The sequence below is a fragment of the Natator depressus genome, chromosome 20 (genome assembly GCF_965152275.1).
Source record: "Natator depressus isolate rNatDep1 chromosome 20, rNatDep2.hap1, whole genome shotgun sequence".
NCBI lineage: Eukaryota > Metazoa > Chordata > Testudines > Cheloniidae > Natator > Natator depressus.
In genome coordinates this window covers 25,952,626-25,976,855 of record NC_134253.1, presented here as the reverse complement: position 1 = coordinate 25,976,855, position 24,230 = coordinate 25,952,626, and the positions used below count along the sequence as shown (strand labels likewise).

At 48.1% G+C, this 24,230-nt stretch overlaps 1 protein-coding gene across 9 annotated transcripts in view; it reads left to right on the top strand.

Annotated features, from left to right (window-relative positions):
• The first annotated feature begins 1,806 nt into the window (after positions 1-1,806).
• Positions 1,807-24,230, top strand: part of DNM2 (dynamin 2) — a 61,593-nt gene continuing 39,169 nt past the window's right edge. For all 9 annotated transcript variants that reach the window (XM_074935317.1, XM_074935312.1, XM_074935310.1 and 6 more), the window contains exons 1-2: positions 1,807-2,067; positions 17,692-17,765. In XM_074935317.1, coding sequence (XP_074791418.1) covers positions 1,907-2,067; positions 17,692-17,765 — 235 coding nt within the window. In that variant the 5' untranslated portion in view covers positions 1,807-1,906. The remainder of the gene's footprint in view (positions 2,068-17,691; positions 17,766-24,230) is intronic.

Sequence of the window (24,230 nt, the reverse complement as noted above, 5' to 3'; positions counted from 1 at the left end):
TTTACTTCAGCCCATTTCTCCAGTTTGTCCAGATCATTTTGAATTTTTATCCTATCCTCCAAAGCACTTGCAACCCCTCCCAGCTTGGTATCGGCCGCAAACTTTATAAGTGAACTCTCTATGCCATTATCTAAATCATTGATGAAGACATTGAACAGAACCAGACCCAGAATCGATCCCTGCGGGACCCCACTCGTTCTGCCCTTCCAGCCTGACTGAGAACCACGGATAAACTACTCTCTGGGAACGATTTTCCAGCCAGTTTTGCACCCACCTTATAGTAGCTCCATCTAGGTTGTATTTCCCTAGTTTTTTTTATGATAAGGTCATGGGAGACAGTATCAAAAACCTTACTACAGTCAAGATAGACCCCATCTACTGCTTCCCCCACATCCACAAGGCTTGTTACCCTGTCAAAGGAAGCTATCAGGTTGCTTAGACATGATTTGTGCTTGACCAATCCATGCTGACTTATTTATCACCTTATTATTTTCTAAGTGTTTGCAAATTGATTGCTTAATTATTTGCGCCATTATCTTTCTGGGTACAGAAGTTAAGATGACTGGTCTCTAATTCCTTGGATTGTCCTTATTTCCTTCTATAGGGAGATATATAGTAACAAAAAATTAAAGAAAAAAGAACAGGAGGACTTGTGGCACCTTAGAGACTAACCAATTTATTTGAGCATAAGCTTTTGTTAGCTACAGCTCACTTCATGGGATGCATAAAGTGGAAAATGCAGTGAGGATTTTTTATACACCCAGACCATGAAAAAATGGGTGTTTATCACTTCAAAGGGTTTTCTCTCCCCCCACCCCACTCTCCTGCCGGTAATAGCTTATCTAAAGTGATCACTCTCCTTACAATGTATATGATAATCAAGGTGGGCCATTTCCAGCACAAATCCAGAGTTTAACAAGAACGTCTGAGGAACGGGGGGGGGGGTGGGGGAGGAAAAAAACAAGGGGAAATAGGTTACCTTGCATAATGACTTAGCCACTCCCAGTCTCTAGTCACTATTTCCACTGAATGCATCCGATGAAGTGAGCTGTAGCTCACGAAAGCTTCTGCTCAAATAAATTGGTTAGTCTCTAAGGTGCCACAAGTCCTCCTGTTCTTTTTGCGAATACAGACTAACACGGCTGCTACTCTGAAAAAAATTAAAGGTGTCTTCCACAAGGAGACATACACTAATACATGGCTGGGCTAAATTGAATGCGCGTTCTATCTGAGGCAATACGGTAGCCGATTTCCTCTAATACCTCCTCCGTCGAGTGGGGCGGGAAGAGGAACAAAGAAACCAATCATGATGAGGGACACCATGATTGACCTTCTGATCACGAATCAGATATGGCTTCTCTACAAATAGCACCCGACCTTTCCTCGAGAAGCCCGCCTCTCCCAAAGAATTGGATGGTGTGGCAGAGTGGCAGAAATTCTGACCAATGGAGACAGGGCGGAGTGAGTTTTTTTTCAGAGTGCGTCCCTCTTAGATAGAGCGACAGTCTTCCCCTCCAATGAGAAACCAGAAAAAAGATATTGGGCGGGATCTAAAAGTGCCGCCTTCCTCGACAAGGTCACGAGTGAACTCCATTGGGCGGAAGAAAAGAGTGACCGGAAAAGCGACCAATAGCCATGTGGAAAGTAGGCGAGCCGCTAAACACCACCCCCTCAGATTGAATGACGGGCTGTATGACCGCTCTTTTGGTTAGACCCCCGGGGTGACCGCGGTGCCGACCAATAGGAGCGGCCCCTGACGGGCCGGGGGCGGGGCGGAGGGAAGGGGGTGGGGCCGGGGCCGGATGAGGAGACGCTGAGGGGAAGTTTGGTGGCTGCCGCCCAGAGCCGCCCCAGCAGCGCCGCCACCGCCGCCCGAGCAGCGGGGAGCCCGGGCCCCGCGGCCGCCATGGGGAACCGGGGCATGGAGGACCTGATCCCGCTGGTGAACAAGCTGCAGGACGCGTTCAGCTCCATCGGGCAGAGCTGCCACCTCGACCTGCCGCAGATCGCCGTGGTGGGCGGCCAGAGCGCCGGCAAGAGCTCCGTGCTCGAGAACTTCGTGGGCCGGTGAGTCCCGGCGGGGGGCGCCTGCGCGGCCTCCCTCCCCCGGCAACGGCCAGGGCGCGGCGTAGCTCGCCGCAACTCCGCGGGCGACGAGTTCGGGCGCGCGCGTACGCCGTGTGCGTAGACCGCTTTGAGGGGCACGGCCAGGATGCTACGCTGCCGGCGTAGGTGGGGTCTGTGAATCTCTCCCGGCGGCGGCGTAACGTCCTGCGCTCTGCGCGGGGCCGCGGCCCCCTTTGCGGAGAGCGCCTACGTCGGTTGCGTTGGCTGCGCCCGCCCGGGGGGCCTGGCGCCTGCGGGGCCGTGCGCGGGTGGCGTAGGGCGCGCTGGTGTGCTTACGCCGGCGGTGGTAGCCGGGCCCCTTCTCGATGGCGGCGGCGGCGGCGGCGGGGGGGGGGGGAGCGCGCTTGGCCTGGGAGCCTTGTGTGGACAGGGCGGTCCTTACGCTAACAGCTTAAACCGAGGTCTTTCCAAGGGGAGAGGGCGCCTCAGTGGACGCACTTGGCGTAGATCGGTGTGTGAATAGCAGTGGAGCGTGGTAGTTCTCGGCTGGCTGAGGGGCGGAGGCTCTGGCCTGTCATCCCGGCCCTGCCTGGGGCGGGGAGGGGCTGCTCCCTGGCCCTAGGTGGGGGGGCACCTCCCTCCTCATCTGTGGGGGCCCAGGAGCACTACCTGGGCGTGTGCCCCCCAATCCTGGGTCACAGGGACACTTCCCCCCCATTTGTCCCCTGCCCCAGTGGCTGGGGCACTTTCCCCTATCTGGTTAGGGAGCTCTGCACTCCCCTGGAGTGTCCCCTCCTGCCCGGGTAGCAGGACTTGGGTGCGTGTGGCGGGGGGAGATGCAGGATTCTGCTCATACTGAGCTGTCCTCTTGCACCGCAGTGGTTGGAGAATGGGGTGGGAGTTATCTGTGACTTAAGGTGGGGCTCACACTGGGCCTGCCCCAGTCCCTCCCACCCTCCTGAACCTTGAGAGCAGGGCTGAGGACTTGCACCCTCCCTGAGAGGACATTGGCGCCACATGTTGTGGGCCTTGTGCCTGCTGAAGGGACCCTTGCAACTGTGGCTTGCAGGCTGTGAGGTGCTGGGACTGCATTTTAGGATGGGGGGAGACTGTTTGCTGCCAAAAAACAACTTTTCCTTAACTGCCTCCCTCCCTGGCTTCTGCAGCAGAAGCTGAGGTCTTGTCCACTTTATATGTTCCTCAAAGACCCCATGGTGCTTTTCATAAGGTCCCAGGTGCCACCCTCTTGCCTTTGTCCCCAGATCCCTTCCCCTCTCCACCTCCATGGTTATCCTGGTGTGTGCTGTATGTTACCCCAGAGAGAGACAGAGAGAGAAGAGGGGTAATTCCTCTTTGTCTTGTGGTTAAGCTGTGTCCCTTTGAAGTCAATGGGATCAGAATTGGGGCCAGTAACTTGTAATGCCCGTTGGGATCCTTCATGATTCAAGAAGCTAGAGATGCATGAAATGAGCAGAGTAGGCCAGCTGGTATGGAGGGTTATTCTAACATCAGTCTTAATTCCTTATGCTCCAAGGAGGAATGTCTTTAAACTTTGTACTGGTAGGAGCCAGCACCATGCTTGATATTACTGATTGTACATGAAACAGATTTTCATGTATACCCTGAAGGCACTGGATCTGCATTATGGTACTGAATGGACTATGTAATTTGAAGTGATGGTCCCCAGTCCAGTGATCGTTTTCCAAACCAGTGAGAAATGGAGCAGCTTGGGTTGTTGTGTTACTGACTGGCACTTACCTTGCAGATTAATTTGGGTAGATGTCAGCATCTTTGAATTCCTTAATCTTTACCTGCAAGACACTTTTTTAAAAATTGTACAAGGATCTACAGGAGAACAAGTGTCTGAAGGGGGCGGAGGGAAGTCTTATGTCAAAGTAGCTGACAAGGTATCCTGAGAGCAATGCTTAGTAAAAGGCCTCTAGAAACTGGAACCTGTTATTTTTAATAGTGTTCAACATGACTGTATTAATTTACTCAAGTTAATCTTAGACTTAAAGCTGAGTCTGTGTTTTCAATCTTTTTGCTGTGACCATGGCAATAATGTCCAGTGGTCTCAGTTCAAATTGGGTCTGCTAGTGCGGTGTACACACAGACTGGAGACTAGACACCTGTATTGGAGTCATTAGGCTTCTGCATGGGACCCACCCTTTCTGGATCTGGCTGCAGGATCCAGGCAGACTAAAACAGGCCCCTACTCTGAGAGGGTTCACATTCAAAGACAAAATGCAACAAGTGGGCTTGACAGACAAGGTGGGGAGGTTGGGGAGAGGCTGAGGTGATAGTGTCAAGGTAATGTGGTGACAGCGGGTAGCTACTGCAGAAGTGGACTTCAGATTCCATAAAAACCCAAAGCTTTAAAAGACTTGGCTTACACCTGTCTGACTCTCTGTAGATGAATAGTAGCTTTTAATAATTTCTGCTTCCACAGTGCCTAACCCGTGTGACCTGGGGAACAAAGTCACTTCTTAGGTCACAAATTAGGACTTGTAAGGGGCTTTATTGTCTTGCTAGAGTGATCTAAGTTTTCTGTGTGTGTTAATCTCTGCCTTTTCTACAGCTTGTACTAGCTTTAAAGGATGGTGGTGAAGGGCTGGTAACTGTGTGACTCTTGCTACTTGTAGGATTTCTTTATAATGTACTAACAACTTAACTAAAGGGGTATATCTAGGATCTATATCTCCAGCAGTGCCTCACGGTATCGGATGGTAGATAGTTTCAATAAAGATCAGTGGGGCACACTGGGAAGCAACATGGTCCAATGAACTGGGAGTCAGGAGGCTTGGGTTCTAGTTCTTGCTCTGCCACTGACCTGCTGGGTGACCTTGGGCAAGTCACTTTGTCATGTTGCCTTTCTGTGGCTCTGTTCCCCTCCCACCCTTAGTCCTGTTTTAGACTGCATAAGGCCTTTTGGGCAAGGATGGCTTCTTAATATGTCTGTAAAGCGCGCAGTACAGTGGGGCCCCATTTGGGTTAAAGCAGATACTGTATTAGGGTCTTCTTGATATGTAGAGTATCTGAGTGTGCCTAAAACTCTGTCCTGAAATTCCACTCCCCACATCCTCTGTAATGCCTCGGCTTGAGTAGAAGTCATGCCTTCATCTCTTTTCCAAAAAGCAGTATTCTGTTTGACTCAGGCTGGGCTGTTTTCCCTACATTTTTGGATGCTTTAGCTTCTTAATCACAATGATCTCAGACCAATAATTTATTTTTTCTGTTAGAAGAAGGTCACATGGGGTTTTTCAATGTCTTGCTCCTGTGGTTAAACCTTTTCATTATTTAAAATTTTCCTAGGTTGGTGACCATATGTGCCCATATGTTTGAGATCAGAATCTGGGGCCTTGTGGTGTGGCATCTAATGCTTGGTCTTTCATGATCACATGGGTTTGAGCCACGTTTTGGGTTAACAGCTTGCAAAGAGGTGTTTGTGGTAGGGGGAATTGGAAGCCCACTGATTCCATCTTTATTACTTGCTAGGTTTATAAAAGGCAGCTGGATCAATTGAAATCCAGTTTTGTAAAACAAAACTTGCACCTGGACTGATGCATTGCGCCAAGCTTTGTCCCAACTGGGATCAACGTGGTCATGTTATTATCTCCTCAAAAGCTGCCAATGGATATACTGGCAGCCTGTAATTATAGTGACACTGCAAGCCCAGCACCATAATTAAAAATCTTTGTTTCATGGCTTTTAAGCCTTCAACAAGGAGGCCTTTAATAAGGGGTTAACCAAAATCTATAGAATCTCTTTCAATACATGTCTGAATTAGGCAGGTTTTACATGAGGCAAAATCCTTGTAAATTTTTTTTTTGGGTAACCTGGAATCTTCCACACGAATCTTATATTACAGTGGGGCCCTTGTGTTCATAATTGAGGGTAATTATTATGTCTGTGTTGAATTCTGCCTTCACTTGGTGTCCTCAAAGTAGCGTTTCAACACTCTAAGCCACAAGATCAAGAAGATTCTTACTGTGTGGTAATAACAATGGCATGGTACCTTCCACTTTTCTCTTTCATGTAGTTCTTTCCCTACATAACTACAAAAGCATTTGGGACAAAATTAAAAGGGAATGTAGCTCTAAATACCTATAGTTATAAGAGTGCTATTCTATTCTAGCTGCTGCTTTGCAGTAGGGTTCAGAATAAGGGATTAGGAGCCCTGACACAGGTAACCCGGCATTAAGATTGTAAGAAGTTCAAGGCTGGGACCATCTGCTTGTATTATGGTGCCATGTTTAATGCTACGTGTTACAACAATACAAAAGCTTACTAAGTTCCATGTTCTAATTCTGCATCTGAATGAAGGCTGTACACTTACTCTGAGATAGACCTGGATTAGTCTACTTTGGGACAGATCTAATATTTTGTGTGAGAGAGGGTGGGGGCTGGATGTTGGACAGTTCAGGCTTTTCGGAATGAATGCTGACTCCATTGTGCAGGGTGCTGTACGTTGAACAAAAAGATGGTCCCTGCCTCAAAGAGCTTCCAATCTAGGTACAAGACGAAATGACAGGTGGGTACAGACAGACTGATGGGCGAGTAAAAGGAAACAATGAGACCGTATGGGTCAACGTGGAAGAAGTACACTCAGCACACCAGCAGCTTAATTGTTAAGTCTTTGTAGGCATCACAACAAAGCAGAGTTTGAAACAGGACAACGATGGAGCTTTGTACATGTTTACAGGGAGCTGCTCCCACATGCGAGGGGCAGCTGGGGGAGAATACATGAAGGGGCTTGTTTGAAAATGTAACAAGCGGGTGCTGGGATCTTGGCTGGTCAGAGATGGAAGTTGACATCTAGTGAATGAGAGAGAAGGCATAAATAAATGCCTGGCAAGTGAAGCCAAGCAGCCTATGTTTGATGCAGTAGACAAGGGGGAGCCGTTGGAGGGATGCAGAGAGAAAGTGAACCTAACAAGCTTAAGGTAAGGTGGGTGAGGTGGTATCTTACTGGACCAGTTTCTTATGGGGAGAGACAAGCTCTTGAGCTTGCACGGAGCTCTTCTTCAGGTCTGCATGACTACAACAACACTGCATACAAGCTTAAGGTAAATCATTAGTTTCCATGCAGTGGGCCAGAACCTTTGAACTCTTAAGCACCTGCTTAATTTTACTTGCAGGAGTAGTCCCATTTATGTCAACAGGACTGCTTGTATGTGTAAAATTAAACTTATGCAGGTTCTGGCCCTAATGGTGATGAGTATCCTAAAAGAACCTGAATAGAAAACCAAACATCTAACCTCCTTAAGAGCCCATAGGCTTTGAGTTTTATTTGCAACACTTAATGGAAATTTAAGTAATTTCTATGTAAATCGTCTTTGTTTGGTTGTCAACATCTCTGGCGGATATTTGCAATCCAAACAAAATAGCACTGGGCTGATGCATGAAAACAAGGTGGTGAAATAGACCAGTCCTGTTTATTGGTAAGCTTATGGGGAGCTGAGTGAAGAGTTGAAATGTGAGTGACACCAACAGAGAAGTCAATTAGGTTTTTTTTTTAAACTTCACTTTTCAGTTTGCTTTTCAGTGGCTCTCACCATGGCATATTGGAATAATGGCTAATGTTAGTAATACATGAAATTATTTTGATCAGTTTCCATCTAACAATTTACCAGCTTTGTTTATAAAAATGTCCATCCTTTTGTATTATGAAACTACTGACCCTCTTGTCTATAAATGGAAATATTTTATGCTGGTAAATTACCCTTTAAGATTTTTGTTTGCTCTATCATACTGGTCTGGTTTAATAGTAATAAATTGGAGGGCCAGCTAATGTGTGGGTTGTAAATTATTGCCTAGGAAGTGTCATTAATGGCTGAGCAATTTCAGTATCCTGTCCCCGGAAGTGTCAGAGGAAGGGGCAAGATTCTCCAGTGACACCACCACATCTCAGGCTACCTTAAATTCAGCGCTGCTTTAATTAGTTAGGCACAGAGAAATCCTGAGAGATGCCTGGAAAAACTACCACTTTCTAGCTGTAATGAGAGGTAACATTTCAGGTCTGCTTCCCTTGATAGCAGATCATGTTCCCAGGCTGTAATGGCAGCTGAGCTCCAGTACTTCCTGTTCAGAAATCAAGGAGAATGCTTTGCTTTACCTGCTTGGGTTAATCACAAGCCTTGAGGTTTATTTAGCTTATTTGTCAAAGATAATTGGGGGGCGGGGTGACACAGTGAGGGGGTTTGGATCCTTGTGACATAAGTTAATTATTCAAAATCAATTTTGATTTATTTGTTTTGTGATAGAGCCTAGAGGCCTCAATTAAATTGGGAGCCCGTAGTGCTGGACACAGTGCAGACACAGGAAAACAGCCCCTGCTCTGAAGTTCTCTCAGTCTAAATAGATGAGACAAAGGAAGGTTTATGAGCCCCGTTTTACCAATGGGGAAACTGAAGCATGGACAAAATGACTTGTCCAAGGTCACATAAGGAGGTTGTTGCAGAGCAGGAAGTGAGCCAGTGTAAGTATGCTAATTCTTTTAATGAGATGCAGGGATTAAAATGTATTCAGGGTGAAACTATTTTGCCCTTAATACCCAAGGGGAAACAGAATAGTGGGTGATCTTGCCAATCATAATGCACTTGTCAATAGAGATGAATCACTTCAACCGTCTTATGGAGGGAAACGTGTAAGAGGAAATATAAAGTGGTGCATTAAAATTGCATTACGAACAGTATTATAACCCATCCTGTTGATGTCACAATGAAATGTGCATTGACTAATCCATCCTTGGAACCCTTACAGTGTCAGTACAAATGTGCTAAATGCTCTGAGACTCCCACTGGCCCTGCAGTGGCTTTGTCAGTGACATCCTGACAAATGGAAGTGTAAAAGACATTTCAATCTACATAAAATTTGACCATTGACTTGTAGTGGGTCCTTGGCTCATTGGGCCTGAGGATCACAATGGAGTCATTGTGAGCCACACAGTTGGGAGGTCTGTCCATTGACATTTGATTCCTTGAATATATTGTCAATGTGGCCATTATATCTTGTTCATAACATGTTATCAATACTGTTAGTGGTTGTAAATAAAACATTAATGAAACCAGGAGGGATGCAGATGAAGTTTCTTGGCAACTTTAAATACCTCAGTTCTGGTGAAATGCAGCAGAAGTTGTGCTTCTGAACAGCTCTGTACTCACCCCGCATGCATCCTGCAATCTCTAGTAAAACACGTGCAGTCCACCATTAATAGTGAAATGTTGGCGCAACAGCAATGCGCTTCAGAGGAAATGGATCAGATAGGCAACAAATAAATAAATACGTATTTATAAATCTAGCCTAAGGTGGAGAGAGACACAACTTCCAGAACAATGCCAATGGAATATTTTGATGTTTCAGGGTAGGATAAAGATACAAATGACCGGTTCTTACATCAAGTTGCTGGGTAGTAATACTCAACAAATGGTCTAAAGATTTTCTGAAATCAATAGTGGCAGGTTTCAGAGTAGCAGCCATGTTAGTCTGTATCCACAAAAAGTTTAAGGTGCCACAAGTACTCCTTTCCTAACAAATTTTATTTGAGCATAAGCTTTTGTGGGCTACAGCCCACTTCATCCCTAATAGGAGACTAGTGCAGGGAAGCCACGGAGCCATGAGCCTGACAAGCACAAGCGAGACCTTCCAAGTGGTGAAATACAAAGAAACTTGAGGATAGGGAGCTGACTTTAAGTGCTTTTGCTAATGGAGATGGTGCAAGTAACAGATGGGTATTAAGTGGCATCCTGCTAGCTTCACAAAGTGGCCCTCTGCCCTTTCAATCTAGCTAAGTAAGCTAGATGGGCTGATATTGGGTAAACTGGAGGCAGGTTAGCAGGTGCAGAGCAGCAATAAAGGAAGTCTTGTATGCTGTGGCAGTGTCTTGAAAAGACAAGGTGGGTGAGGTAATGTCTTTTATTGGACCAACTTCCGTTGGCTTTTGAAATATACTTTTCACATGCTCAAACCCTGGCTCTCAGAACTGGCTATTCCAGTTCCCGCCTCACTTAAGCCTGATGGCTATGTACAGCAGAGCCATTTCGACCCTAGTATTTTAAATGGGGAAAGGACCTTTGTGTAGGGTCCTAGTCCCCTTTGACACGTCCTCTGGACTGATGTTTCTCATGGATAAGAAGACTTCCATTTATGCTGCCCACGAGATAAGCGTGCCTGAACCAAAGTGAATGTGGCAACGCCCTTCAGTTGTAAAACGCCCACACCCTGCCATTCATGGACACCACTTAGGAATGGGCTGGCTTCTGTACCGAACAGAGCTTGGCTTACATCTCATTTGCAGCATAGGAGTTCCCTCTCCCCTTCAATAAAGTAATCTCTTGTTAAACAGCAGATACAGAATCTTCCTTGTAGCTTTACATTCAAATAGAAGGTCACCCTGCATTCTCCTGCATGATCAAACCATGTTCACCTTTGACCCTGGGACTTAATGGCAAACAAATTTGTGCTGTATGGCCTGATTCCTTTGGCACTGTGTGAAATTAACATGCAGCAGGAATCGGGTTCTGTTTTCTGCCTCTGCCCTTGACTCACAGTGCAGTCCCACTTCCCTTTGTCACTGGGGTTGTGAGCACTAATTATTGTAAAGTATAAAGTCTTGTGTGTACTCATGCTATTAAACCTGATGGAAGACTAGACAAAAATCCGTGGAAGTGCAGCTTGTTGTGTTAATAACCTCTGCTTTGCTGCACTGTAACAGATTAATATGGTATTGTAAAGAGTTAACCGTTTATAGAGAATTGGGTGTGTGTCTCTTTACAGTCTAAAAGATCAAGGTTCATGCACAAAAGGATCTTAAAATAGAGCTCAAAATGAACTTCTGTTATGTAGGGGAGGGAAGTGAATGGGCACTGAAGGCAAAAGTCACAAAAATTTAGCAGGTGAAACGGGGGGTGGGGTTTGTAAAGATAAAGCCCCCCAATGAAATCTCAGAAGGTTGCCCTGGAGAACGTGGGTGACTCTGAGTTGAGGCTGGATTATGCAGCCTGCTCAGGGGTCACCTTTTAGAAAAACAAAACAAACATGGGTTACAAGAAACCTTTTGGTCTCCTAGTTACAGAACACAGAAATGAAATATTCCCCCCCCCCGGGCCTCCAGTAGAGGTAGCCTGTACTTTTATCTTGGGCCTTCCCTGTCCCCCAACTTATTAACCGGGCAAATAGTGCACGGGCCTTAAGGTGGTTCTGGCTTTCCTAGCCTCTCCCATTTAGTCCATAGCATGGTTTAATCATAGTATGGACAGAACCTAAGGTTTCTAGAATTGTATTTCAAGGCTCCCTCTACACTGCTTTTAATTCCACTTGTCCAGCCGCTGTTAATGGGGCCCAGACACTGAACCCACAATGAAAACAACCTTTTAAAAACAACATACATTTCCTAATTAGAAAAATGGACCAGAACATCCTTAGAGATAAATGGTATGTCAATCATCTCTGTGCTCTCTGGTCTAATACAGAGAGTATGCCACTCCAATTCCAAACCGTTTTAAAATGGTATTTGGAATGTCTTCTGATGATAGCAGCCATGTTCACGTTCTTTCTGAACAGAATGTTATCATTTATGTATCTTGGTGCTCTAGGGCCCCAATAACCTTGGTATAAAAGTGTCATGCAGGTGCATGATGTTTTGAGATCAGGCCCCTGAATTGGACAGTATAATGTAATTCCAACAGTCCTTGGTGAGTGGGAGAGAGGCAAACAGAACAGGGAACAGGTTATTGAGAGAGATGGTCTTATTTTATCACCCATGTTTAAGATGGGTTTTAACAAACAGATCAGGTCTCCAGCAGTGACCATGAGATGGTGGAGTTCAGGATCCTCACAAAAGGAAGAAAGGGGAGTAGCAAAATATGGACCCTGGACTTCAGAAAAGCCGATTTTGACTCCCTTAGGGAAGTGATGGGCAGGATCCCCTGGGAGGCCAATATGAGGGGGAAAGGAGTTCAGGTAACCTGGCTATATTTTAAAGAAGCCTTATTGAGGGTGCGGGAACAAACCATCCCGAAATCTTCGGTGAGCTTAAACACAAAAATGAAGTTTACAAGAAGTGGAAACTTGAACAGATGACTAGGGAGGAGTATATAAAAATTGCTTGAGCATGCAGGGGTTTAATCAGGAAGGCCAAAACACAACTGGAGTTGTAGCTAGCAAGGGATGTGAAGGGTAACAAGAAGGGTTTCTACAGGTATGTTGGCAACAAGAAGAAGGTCAGGGAAAGTGTGGGGCCCTTAATGAATGGGGGAGGCAACCTAGTGACAGATGATGTGGAAAAAGTTGAAGTACTCAATGCTTTTTTTGCCTCTGTCTTCACAGACAAGGTCAGCTCCCACACTGCTGTCCTGAGCAACACAGTATGGGGAGGGAGGTGAGCAGCCCTCAGTGGTGAAAGAATGGGTTAAGGACCTTTTAGAAAAGCTGGATATGCACAAGTCCATGGGTCCAGATCTAATGCATCCAGGGGTGCTGAGGAAATTGGCTGATGTAATTGCAGAGCCATTGGCCGCTATCTTTGAAAAGTCGTGGTGATCAGGGGAGGTCCTGGGTGATTGGAAAAAGGCAAATATAGTGCCCATATTTCAAAAAGGGAAGAAGGAGAACCCGGGGACCTACAGACTGGTCAGCTTCACATCAGTCCCTGGAACAATCATGGAGCAAGTCCGCAATGAAACCCTTTTGAAGCACTTGGAGGAGAGGAAGGTGATCAGGAAGAGTCAGCATGGATTCACCAAGGGCAAGTCATGCCTGACCAATCTGATTGCCTTCTATGATGAGATAATTCGCTCTGTGGATATGGGGAAAGCAGTGGACATGATATATCTTGACTTTAGCAAAGTTTTTGAAACAGTCTCCCACAGTATTCTTGTCAGCAAGTTAAAAAAAAGTATGGATTGGATGAATGGACTAAACGTAGACAGAAAGCTGGCTAGATCATTGGGCTCAATGGGTAGCGATCAACGGCTCGATGTCTAGTTAGCAGCCAGTATCAAGCGGAGTGCCCCAGGGGCTGGTTTTGTTTAATATCTTTAGTAATGATCTGGATGATGGGATGGATTGCATCCTCAGCAAGTTCGCAGATGACGCAAAGCTGGGGGGAGAGGTAGATACGGTAGGGTAGGGATAGGGTCCAGAATGATTTAGACAAATTGGAGGATTGGGCCGAAAGAAATCTGATGAGGTTTAACAAGGACAAGTGCAGAGTCCTGCACTTATGACGGAAGAATCCCATGTACCACTACAGGCTGGGGACCGACTGGCTAAGCAGCAGTTCTGCAGAAAACGACCTGGGGATTACAGTGGGTAAGAAGGTGGATATGAGTCAGCAGTGTGCCCTTGTTGCCAAGAACCTAACGGCATATTGGGCTGCATTAGTAGGAGCATTGCCAGCAGATCGAGGGAAGTGATTATTCCCCTCTATTCAGCACTGGTCAGGCCACATCTGGAGTATTGGGTCCAGTTTTTGGGTCCCCCACTACAGAAAGGATGTGGACAAATTGGAGAGAATTCAGTGGCGGACAACAAAAATGATCGGGGGCTGGCGCACATGACTTACGAGGAGAGGCCAGGGGAACTGGGTTTGTTTAGTCTGCAGAAGAGAAGAGTGAGGGGGGATTTGATAGCAGCCTTCTACTACCTGAAGCGGGGTTCCAAAGAGGATGGAGCTAGGCTGTTCTCAGTGGTGGCAGATGACAGAACAAGGAGCAATGGTCTCAAGTTGCAGTGGGGGAGGTCTAGGTTGGATATTAGGAAAAACTATTTCACGAGGAGGGTGGTGAAACACTGGAATGCGTTACCTAGGGAGGTGGAGGAATCTCCATCCTTAGAGGTTTTTAAGGCCTGGCTTGACAAAGCCCTGGCTGGGATGATTTAGTTGGGGTTGACCCTGCTTTGAGCAGGGGGTTGGACTAGGTGACCTGAGGTCTCTTCCAACACTAATCGTCTGATTCCTCCCATAAGATGGGAGTAGATGGGGCTGGAGTAGAAGTTAGTGGCAGGAAGCCAGTTGCTGATTTGTGGAGGAGTGTGTGGCTGCTTGGCCCACATCGGGAGCCAGAGAACAGTGATCATGTTCCAAATGGCATGTAAGGACTGGTGTGAGACTTCCATATCTTGGGTTATTTTGAGGGTTGTGGCTGGAAGGTGGCACTAGAGAAAAGCAAAGCACAAGGGAAAATAAACCAAGGAGAGCAGACCTCCATGACAGACTAAACACTTGGTCTTCCTGCTGGTTTCCGCCCACTGCTATTGCAGGAGCAGACGTTATGTCCACAGAATCTATTTCCAGTCTCGTGGGAAGATGTTTGTTCCACATGCTTGGTGTGAAAGGTTCATTGGACTTGCTCGGACAGCTCATTTTCTCGGCTCTACCCCAGTTCAGCTAATCTGTGCTTGAGCCGGGTGTAGCACCGCTCTCTTCATGCAGCGTGCTCTGTGTGGCATGCTTCAAGACCACGTTTTGCTACAGAGCTGTGAGGCACTGCCGCACAGGCCACCAGCTGGGCATAATGGTGTCCGCTCCCAGCCTGGTCTTTGGAGCTGGCCCATATTGCCGCCCATGATGGTCAGATTCTGCACAACTCAGGCTTCCACTTGTTGGAAGCTAACCTTGCAAATGTGAAGTGGGGTCTCACTGACATCTTCTTGAGTCTGCAGGCAGCCTGCAACAGATCTGAGTGGAAAACTGCCATAGCCTGTTAACCCTGGGGTCTAATGAGGGCACCCAGTATGCCAGGCTTTCCAGTTTGCACATTTAGTATGCAGAATTAACACACCTGTACACAAATGTCACTCACATGTGTAATAGCTAAATAAATGGCAAAATAGTGGAGATGCCTAGCAGGCTTCTTCACACCGGTGATGTGCTTATCTTACCCCTTATCTGAGGGAGCAAATGGCACAGCTGCAGAGCATCACAGCGATAGTGGAAGCTATAGGAGTAGGAAGGCCAAAAGCTTCCCACTGCAGGGGGATTTGGAGAAGTCCAGATGACTCTCCCATTTGTTTCAACCAGACAAAGCTCTCAGTGCAGTCTTTCCTAGGGAGCGTTTCTCTCTCCCATTTCAAAGCAAGTGAAGCCATGAATGCTAGACAAAAGAACTGCTCAGAAAACCTGCATTACGTGCCCCTCACTCCTGCCCTAGCAGCTCTTTCTAACTCTTGTTCTCAGTGCTGTCATAGAGAAGAACTGTAGCCATTCAGTCTTCAGTAATTGTCTCTAACAAAACCAGCATGCCTAGGATGTGGAGGAGCATGATTTCCAGGCAGAAGAGTCCAACATGTAGGCCTCTCACAATGGCTCTGCCCACTTGAATTTCTCCCCAATAGAAAGGGGCAGGGGTGACTCGCTCCAAGACTTCTGTCTGTGTCCAAGGAGTGTTGCCAGCTCTTTGTCTTCTTCTGCAGTTGATCAGAAATCCAGCCCTTCTGGGAAATAACTCGAAACACTTACGCCTGGGTGGCTTCCAAGAATAAAGAAAATGACTGAGTGTCTTTCCCCTGTTAAACTGTCTGTCTTTGAGCTCGCCATGATGAGCACAAACTTTTTAACAACCCTGCAATCTGTGATCATTATTAAAATGTTGATGACTGGAAAACCAGACCCTTCTGCTGTGAACCTTGATATCAGCCACTTACAAGCTGTAAGGCCAAGGGGAACCTGAGGACACGGGAGCTGTCCCTCCCTCTGTTTCACAGTGTGTGCTTCTTGTCTCTCCAGATACTAGAGCGGGGTGGGCAACCTATGGCACAGACGGCACGCGAGCCGATGTTTAGTGGCACATTGCTGCCTGCCGGGTCCCAGCCACCGGCCCCGCTCAGCCTGCTGCCGAACCCAGGCCAGGACTCTGGCAGGCAGCAGCCTGCCATTAAAAATCCTGCCCGCCCCGGCCCACTCTTCTCCGCATCCCCCCCCCCCCCCCGCAGGCTGAAAAAGCTTGGTCCTGCCGGCTGTTTCCCTTCCCCTGCCATGCTGGGTTCCTGCCCCTCCTCCTCTCCCTCCCTGCCACCGATCAGCTGATGGCCCTTGTGAGGGAGGGGGAGAAGCGGAGCCCAGTGCTCGCTGCTCCAGCGAGGAGGCAGAGAAGAGGTGGGGACGGAGCCTTGGGGAATGGGGGTGGAATCAGGGTATATCCCCTCCAGCCCCCTGCTGTGAGCCCCTCGGGGCAGAGGGCTGGGAGCACCCCCACGACCCCTCCCCATGACCCCAGCCCTGACTGCAGCACACCCCTTGCCCTGACTCTTGCACCCCCCCCCACATTCCCACCTGCACCCCTCGCACCAAAGGGGAGCTGCCCAGGTAAGCACTTCACTCCCAAACCTCCTGCCCCAGCCCTGAGCCCCCTCCCTCATTCTAGCTCCTGGCCAGACACTATACCCCAACTCCCAGCCTGCTCCTTCACCCCCAGCCCTGTGCTCAGTGCACTCCCACCTGCAGCTCAGTGCAGAGAGAGGAAGAAAATGGGCTAGAACCAGGGAGAAGGTAGGTACCCACTCTGTGGGCAGGGCCGGGATCCCGGGCAGGGCCGGGATCCCGGGCAGGGCCGGGATCCCGGGCAGGGCCGGGATCCCGGGCAGGGCCGGGATCCCGGGCAGGGCCGGGATCCCGGGCAGGGCCGGGATCCCAGACCGGCAGCAGGCTGAGCGGGGCCGGCAGCTGGGACCCTGGCTGGCAGGAGGTGGCAGGCGGAACCCTAGACCGGCAGTGGGCTGAGCGGCTCAGCCCACTGCCGACCTGGGGTTCTAGCCGCCGGCCCCGCTCAGCCCGCTGCTGGTCTGGGATTCTGGCTGCCGGCCCCTTGCCAGCCAGGATACTGGCTGCAGGCCCCGCTCAGCCCACTGCCAGCCTAGGTGAACAGAACCCCAGGCTGGCAGCGGGCTGAGCAAGCCGGTGGCGTAAGATCAGCATTTTAATTTAATTTTAAATGAAGCTGCTTAAACGTTTTGAAAACCTTGTTTACTTTACATACGACAATAGTTTAGTTATATAATATATAGACTTATAGAGAGAGACCTTCTAAAAAACGTTAAAATGTATTCCTGGCATGCGAAACCTTAAATTAGAGTGAATAAATGAAGACTCGGCACACCACTTCTGAAAGGTTGCCGACCCCTGTACCAGAGCATGATGTGCATGTAAATACAGCTCCTTCTATCTGCACCAACTCTGCTGTAGCAAAAAACTGGCAGCATCCTCTCCAGAGGCCTCAGGAGAGGTTGTATTCTGGTAGTCAGGAGAATATGAGAAACTCATTCCTGTAATGAGGGTCCAGCCTCTTTCCTGTTTTCCTCTCTCAGAACTGTAACTATGAGAGACTAACTTAAGTTAAAAACTGAATGGAAGGATGGTCTTGTGGCTGGAGCGTTGGATTCTGCCACAGATCCCCAGTGTCTTTGGGAAATTGAGGTACAACAAAAGACAGTCTCCTCCATTTTACAGATAAGTCACTTGCAAGCTCAGCAGGGCCAGGAGCATGTACAGGGTTTTTCACAAAGGAGTCTCTAGGTGTTACCATTATACAAATAATAAGGTGCTAGTATGCTACTGCTCACTGTAGTACCTGAATGCCTTACTTGTTTAGCCTTGTGAGTAACTCCATCTCTTTTATTTCCTTACAGAGACTTTCTTCCCCGTGGGTCTGGAATTGTCACCCGACGTCCTCTTATTCTTCAGCTAATCTTCTCAAAAACAGGTACAGTGCGGGGCTGAACAGCTTGTTGATCCATAAATCAAAACACCAGCTGTTCCCTTACGGATATGAGTTTGGGGATGTTTGAAGTTTGCTATTCCATTTGGGTAACAAGTCTAGTACCCTTGGCAAATGCTTCTTTCAATATTCACAGCAGATCAGAGAAAGTGCAAATCTGTTTGAATGTCTGTGTTTGTGTTTGAAACCCTTGTAGTCTTGCCACTTAACAAGTTTATGACTAGGGCACAGCTCTGGCTCTCTTAATGCTTGTGGGACAAGATTTTTTTTTTTTTTAAACTGCTGGAAAGAAAACGTGCACTCAGGAGACGAAAGCTGCCTTGTAAGTGGCAAATGAGCTAGGAGGCTTGTTTTTTGTAATTTGGCGTTAGTACTGTCATTTCAGCATGCTGCTAATCAAGAACGTTTACCACAGGCATAGATCACTGGGTGGAAACTCTATGGCAAATAACTTCTGCATTATTCTGTCAGTTTACACTGCAAGTTAAGCAGTATCGATTAGTCCATATGAACTTATTCTGATTTGTTTTAAACAAATCCAGTCCTTCACAAATGCAAAACTCTGGCCTCTTATAGTGCAGTAGATTGTCATAATGGTCTCTTCTAGCCTAAAATCTCAGAAATACGTGAAGTCTGAAAACCAGCTGTAGCCCTAAAGGTTTGAGAACAAACCCACTTCTGGTCTGGGCAGGGGTCCTAGCACTGACCATGTCACAGGCATTAGCACTTCAGGCATTAACATTACCAGAAAGTTTCCTTTTCCTTGTTAGTTTTCATTTTCCTCTCTGTCCCTGTCCTCAGTCCCTCCTGGGTCATGCAGCAATCACTGATATTCATGCTGCTATACTTCAGAGCAGAGAGAGAGAGTTGGGCAAATTGATCTCTTCCCATGTAAAAGACCAAATGGAGCTGTCAGACTGAGCTCCCTGCTGATACTGTGACATGGTCAGTTAACACAGCCGTTCCTATTCTCCCAGTGATAAGGTCAGGGAGTTGCTGCTTTACCAGAGTTGCACTTTAGAGGGGGTTTAATTTACTCCACCAGATTGTGATGGCAGTGCTTTTTAAAAAAAAACAAACAAAAAAAACCTGAGGCACTGAGACACTTCATAGATTTTCTTACATGATCCTGAGCATTTAGTGATCCCAAACCCCATTCTCCTGGTGTGAGGGGATGTGATTTTTGCACAACTTCTTTAACTCTTCATGAAACAAACTTGCTTATAAAACTGGCCTATGTCTTTTCTCCTGCCACTCTAACAGTTACTTGTTACTGTGTGAGTGTCGGAAGCAGTAAAACAGACCTTGATATTGGATCATGGCTCTCTGCCCAGATACTGATCATGATAAATGTGAAAAGGCTAAAAACAAGCCCCAACTCTAACCTGAGCACATGCTTAAAATGCCAGCAAACCTGATCTCAGGGAAGATTTCTCTTGTTACGTTACTTTGAATGAAATATGCATGATGATTCCCTTGCTTTGTCCTTTTTCCAGGAGGGGTGGGTGGGCCTCTCTACCTCTTGGGTTTGGAGAAGTGCAGTCACAACAGTCTACAGCCATGCATGATAGTGGATGGCAAAGGACCATAGGGCTGTGTTTTCAGGTGGGAATTCTGTATTGAATACAAGATGGGCTAATTCTTTTGGAGAGAGTACTTTCCTTCAGATCTCTGAGGGAAGTGGGGGAATAGACCACCAGCAGTTAACTCTTGCATTGCCACCCCTGACAACAGGTAGGGAGCAGTAGCTACTAAGGGTCTATTCGTATTGATCTGTAGATGAGGTGGTTATCACCAGCCCAGTAAGCAAGCACGTTGTTAAATGTTATGGAAAGCTACTGCAGCTTTGCAGACTTCTCTCTTTGGAGCATTGACTGAAACCAATGCCCCGAATGTGACTGCATCTTTGTGGCATTCATAGAGCAACAATCCTGATATCTGGTGTGCAAAATACATGAAGAGTTAACAAAATTTCATTCAAACTGTGCTCATTGGTTTGTGTGAAGAAGTGGGGATTTTCCCTTATTGTATGCGAGTCTTACTGTTTTCAATGAATGCTGTGTGTGCCTCACGTTTCAGAGTGGTAGCTGTGTTAGTCTGTATCAGCAAAAACAACAGTCTACAGCCATGGATGGAGTGGATGCATCTGATGAAGTGGGTTTTAGCCCACGAAAGCTTATGCCCAGATAACTTTGTTAGTCTCTGAGGTGCCACAAGGACTCCTCGTTGTGTTTGCCTCAGTTTCTCTGTGTATTGCACCAATGTCTACGTGGTGGGAATAAGCATGTGTGACTTTTGTGGGGGCTGCTCCAGCTGCCTGCATGAATGCTGTGGCCACCCCTCGTAACCTGAGACCCAGGAGGGGGATGCGACCAGGTGACTCTTGGCCTGGGAAGTGAGACAAAGGCTGGAGGAGGAGCAAGAGCAACAGCAACGGGCAGGGGCCAGACAGCAAGTGAGTCAGTCTCAGCTGGCTTGGGGAGGAGTCTGTTGCACAGGACCAACTTCAGGGACCTCTGGAGTGTGGAGGATTTGTTTCCAGCCGAGTCCTGGCCTTGTTTCCAGAGGAGCGTAGGCAAGTAGGAGTAGTTGGTGTTGCTATGACGCAGTGCTTTTTGCACTACCAATGGAGTGACTGTGCTGTCGGGCTGAATGCCCATTAAAATCAGTGGAAGACTCTTTCCATTGACTTCGGTGAGCTTTGGATTGGGGCCCTAAACTCTCATCTAGGGCAGGGGTTTTCTTTCTGAGGCCCCCCCAACATGCTATTAAAAACTCCACAGCCCAGCTGTGCCATAACGGCTTTTCCGCATACAAAAGCCAGGACCAGCATGGTGGGATAGCAAGCAGGACAGTTGCCTGGGGCCCCACAAAGCTAAGTTGCTCAGGTTTCGGCTTCAGTCCTGTGTGGCAGGACTCGGGGCCCTGGGCTGCAGCCTTGGGTGGCGGGGCTTTGGCTTTGGCTTTCTGCCCTGGGCCCTAGCGAGTCGAACGCCAGTCATGCTTGAAGGACCCCCCAAAACCTGCTTGTGGCCCCCGGGGGCCCCGGACCTCTGGTTGAGAACCACTGTCTAGAACTTAGCACAGGCACCGTTGCTAGCACTGAGGAGACTTGCACAGGTGTTTTAAATATGGCCAAGGGTCTCTGGTTGATTTGGTCGCTGCCTTGCATGCATACAGGCAGCAGCTGCTTTTGGTGCATCCGGCATAGTTCAGTTCAGCCATTTCAAGCCAACCACTGGTTCGAAGGCATCCCCAAGGTTGGAGGAATGTGGCTGGGTTAATATTTAAATGGTGTCTCCACAATAAAATTGCTCACTAGTGAAGGTGAGCCTCCAAGCTCTTCATCTCCCTAGATCCAAGTCCAGGGTTCTTTGTCTAACACAGGGGTCGGCAACCTTTCAGAAGTGGTGTGCCGAGTCTTCGTTCGTTCACTCTAATTTAAGGTTTCGCGTGCCAGTCATACATCTTAACGTTTTTAGAAAGTCTTTCTATAAGTCTATAATATATAACTACACTATTGTTGACAGGTTTCAGAGTAACAGCCGTGTTAGTCTGTATTTGCAAAAAGAAAAGGAGGACTTGTGGCACCTTAGAGACTAACCAATTTATTTGAGCATGAGCTTTCGTGAGCTACAGCTCACTTCATCGGATGCATCACGATGTAGCTGTAGCTCACGAAAGCTCATGCTCAAATAAATTGGTTAGTCTCTAAGGTGCCACAAGTCCTCCTTTTCTTTTTGCCCTATTGTTATATGTAAAGTAAATGTTTAAGAAGCTTCATTTAAAATTAAAATGCAGAGCCCCCCGGACTGGTGGCCAGACCTGGGCAGTGTGAGTGCCACTGAAAATCCGCTCACAGGCCGCCTTTGGCATGCATGCCATAGGTTGCCTACCCCTGGTCTAACAGTTTGGTGGTTGGCTGCAGGAGAAAGTGAAACCTGAGCGGCAGGTTTTGGCTGATAGATAAAGAAGGGGAAGTGATTTTCAGCTGCAGTCAAACCTTGCTGCGTTTTCTGCTAGGTTGCAATGTAATGCTCCGTGCAAGTGATGACTAGAGAGTTCTGCCTGAAGTGCAGAACTTGCCGAGTGTGGAGGCATTGGCACTTTCCAGGAGTCATGCTGCTCTTGTCAATACTTACGGGATGTTAAATCCCAAATCATCAACTCTGTTGTTCCCTCTTGTCTTCCTCTGACTGGATGGAAACTGCTCTGGGACTGGATGGGTGCAAGCCACGGAGCAAATTAAGGTTAGACAAGGAGTTCCTGAGGACTCAGTACTTCACGTGGGCTTTGAAATGTGCCCTACAACCAGCCAGCTATTTTGGGGGACCAGAGCCTGCCTGCCTGCTCTCATGGCCCTGAAGGCAGGTGACAAGAGCTAGTGATAAACCCTTTCCCTAACTTTATTGCCCTCATATAGAAAATGACCTGCTTCTGGAAAATGCCAGTGAGGTCGGAGCTGCTTTCAAACTTTGTACCTCTGTCACCGAGGGTAGCAGTGCATGCAAAGAGTCACATGAGCTAGCATTTGATAGAACCTCCACTCTTTTGTGGCAGGGCCTGTGTTTGTGCAGTGCCTAGCTGTCACGGGGTCCCCGGGCGATGCTCTGGAACTGCTCCCTATGAAGCCAGTCAGGACTCTGCGGGAGTCTTCTTTCTGTGAGCAGACTGTCTTCAGGACACACAGCTCACACAACTTCCTGGGTCTGACCTCGGAGCATTCAGCATCCTCTGCCCCTCCGTGCGCTTCCCACAGCGAGTCCACCCAGGCGGGGTCCTGGTGAAGCCAGAGCGTCCTGCCCCCCAACTTCGCAGTCAGACGTGACTCTCAGCCAGCCAGTAAAACAGAGGTTTATTAGACGACAGGAACATGGTCTAACACAGAGCTTGTAGGTGCAGAGAACAGGACCCCTCAGTCGGGTCCATTTTGGGGGGCAGTGAACTGGACAACCACGTCTGCACTTCACTCCACGTCCCCAGCCAGTCCCAAACTGAAACTCTCTCCAGCCCGTCGTCCTCTGGGCTTTGTCCCTTTCCCGGGCCAGGAGGTCACCTGGTTCCTTTGTTCTCCAACCCTTTAGCTCTCACCTTGCAGGGGGGAAGGGCCAGGCCATCAGTTGCCAGGAAACAGGGCGTCTGCCATTCTCTGTGTCCAGACCCCTGCACACACCTGCCCTCTAGGGCTCTGCAACGACCATACACCCTTATCCTACCACCTAGATACTTAAGAACTGCCATGGGGAAACTGAGGCACCCCCACAATATTCAGAGGAAACATTAAGAACAGTCCCACTTCATCACACTAGCCCAATGGGATCCTGGGCCATGAGGGGGGCTCCCAGGTGATACCATAATACTATTACCAAGTATGCCAGTTAGGGGCATCAGTATCATGAGAGAGTCCCCGACATCAGGCTTTCCAGATAGCATGACTGCTCTCCCAGAGGTTCCAGCCTGCAAACCCCTTGGCCTCATTCACTGAATGGGCTCTTCATAGCAGTGGTGGGAAGCCGCCTCAGCGCGACCCACAGGATCCCAGGCGAGGCTCAGTCTGTCTGACTTTCTTTTCCTTGGTCCAACTATTGAAATTCATTAGTGCCTAGGGGTAGGGGAGAACAGAGCCCCTCCTTCCTTGCACTGCTAACCTAGATTGTGCCGGGGGAGGGGGCCGCAGAGCGGGATGGTCTTGTCTCGATGCTGTGTATTTCGTCTCAGTGGCATTTGGTATCTAAGTGTGAGTCGTGGGGGGGTCTAAACGTTTATCTTAAAAGTTCTCTGGTCTGTGTTATACGGGAGGTCAGACTAGATCACAATGGTCCCTGCCACCCTATATTTGGATTGTAAGAAAATCTGAGTCCGTGTCCGTTTTTTCCCCCATCCTCTCTCCCCGCCATACGCACACCCACACACCAGTGGCAGAGCTAGTGGGGGGTGTGTGTGTGTGTGTGAGAGACAGACACAGACAGACACACTTCCATGCCTCAGTTTCCCCTCTGGGAGGACACCCACCTCCCTCCCAGCGATATCTAGGATTAGTGTTTAAAGAATGGACAGCGCTAACCTGCTGCTCCTCACTGGAAGTGAAATTAATGTAGAACTTTTGTCAGCACAGATCCAAACAGGGCTGATAGGCAGTGACACCTGCCATACTGATAGATCCCTGAATGGGAGCAAGTCATGTGGACTAAACATGCCGCTGTCTCTGCTCCTTCACGGCTTGGTGGCCCGAAGGGCTCTCTCGTGGTCATGCTGTGACTCTCACCTGGCATTCATACGCCTCAGCGATGAGCTGATAAGAACCTGCTCCTAGAATGTTGCAATTTGTTTCCTCCCCGTCCACAGGAGCCATTCAGATGCAGCCAGTGAGTGTCTTGGCAGGTTAGACTCAGGCCTTTCTTCAGGGCTCAAAAACCCAGCAATAAAGTGTTTAAAATGATGGGCAGAGAA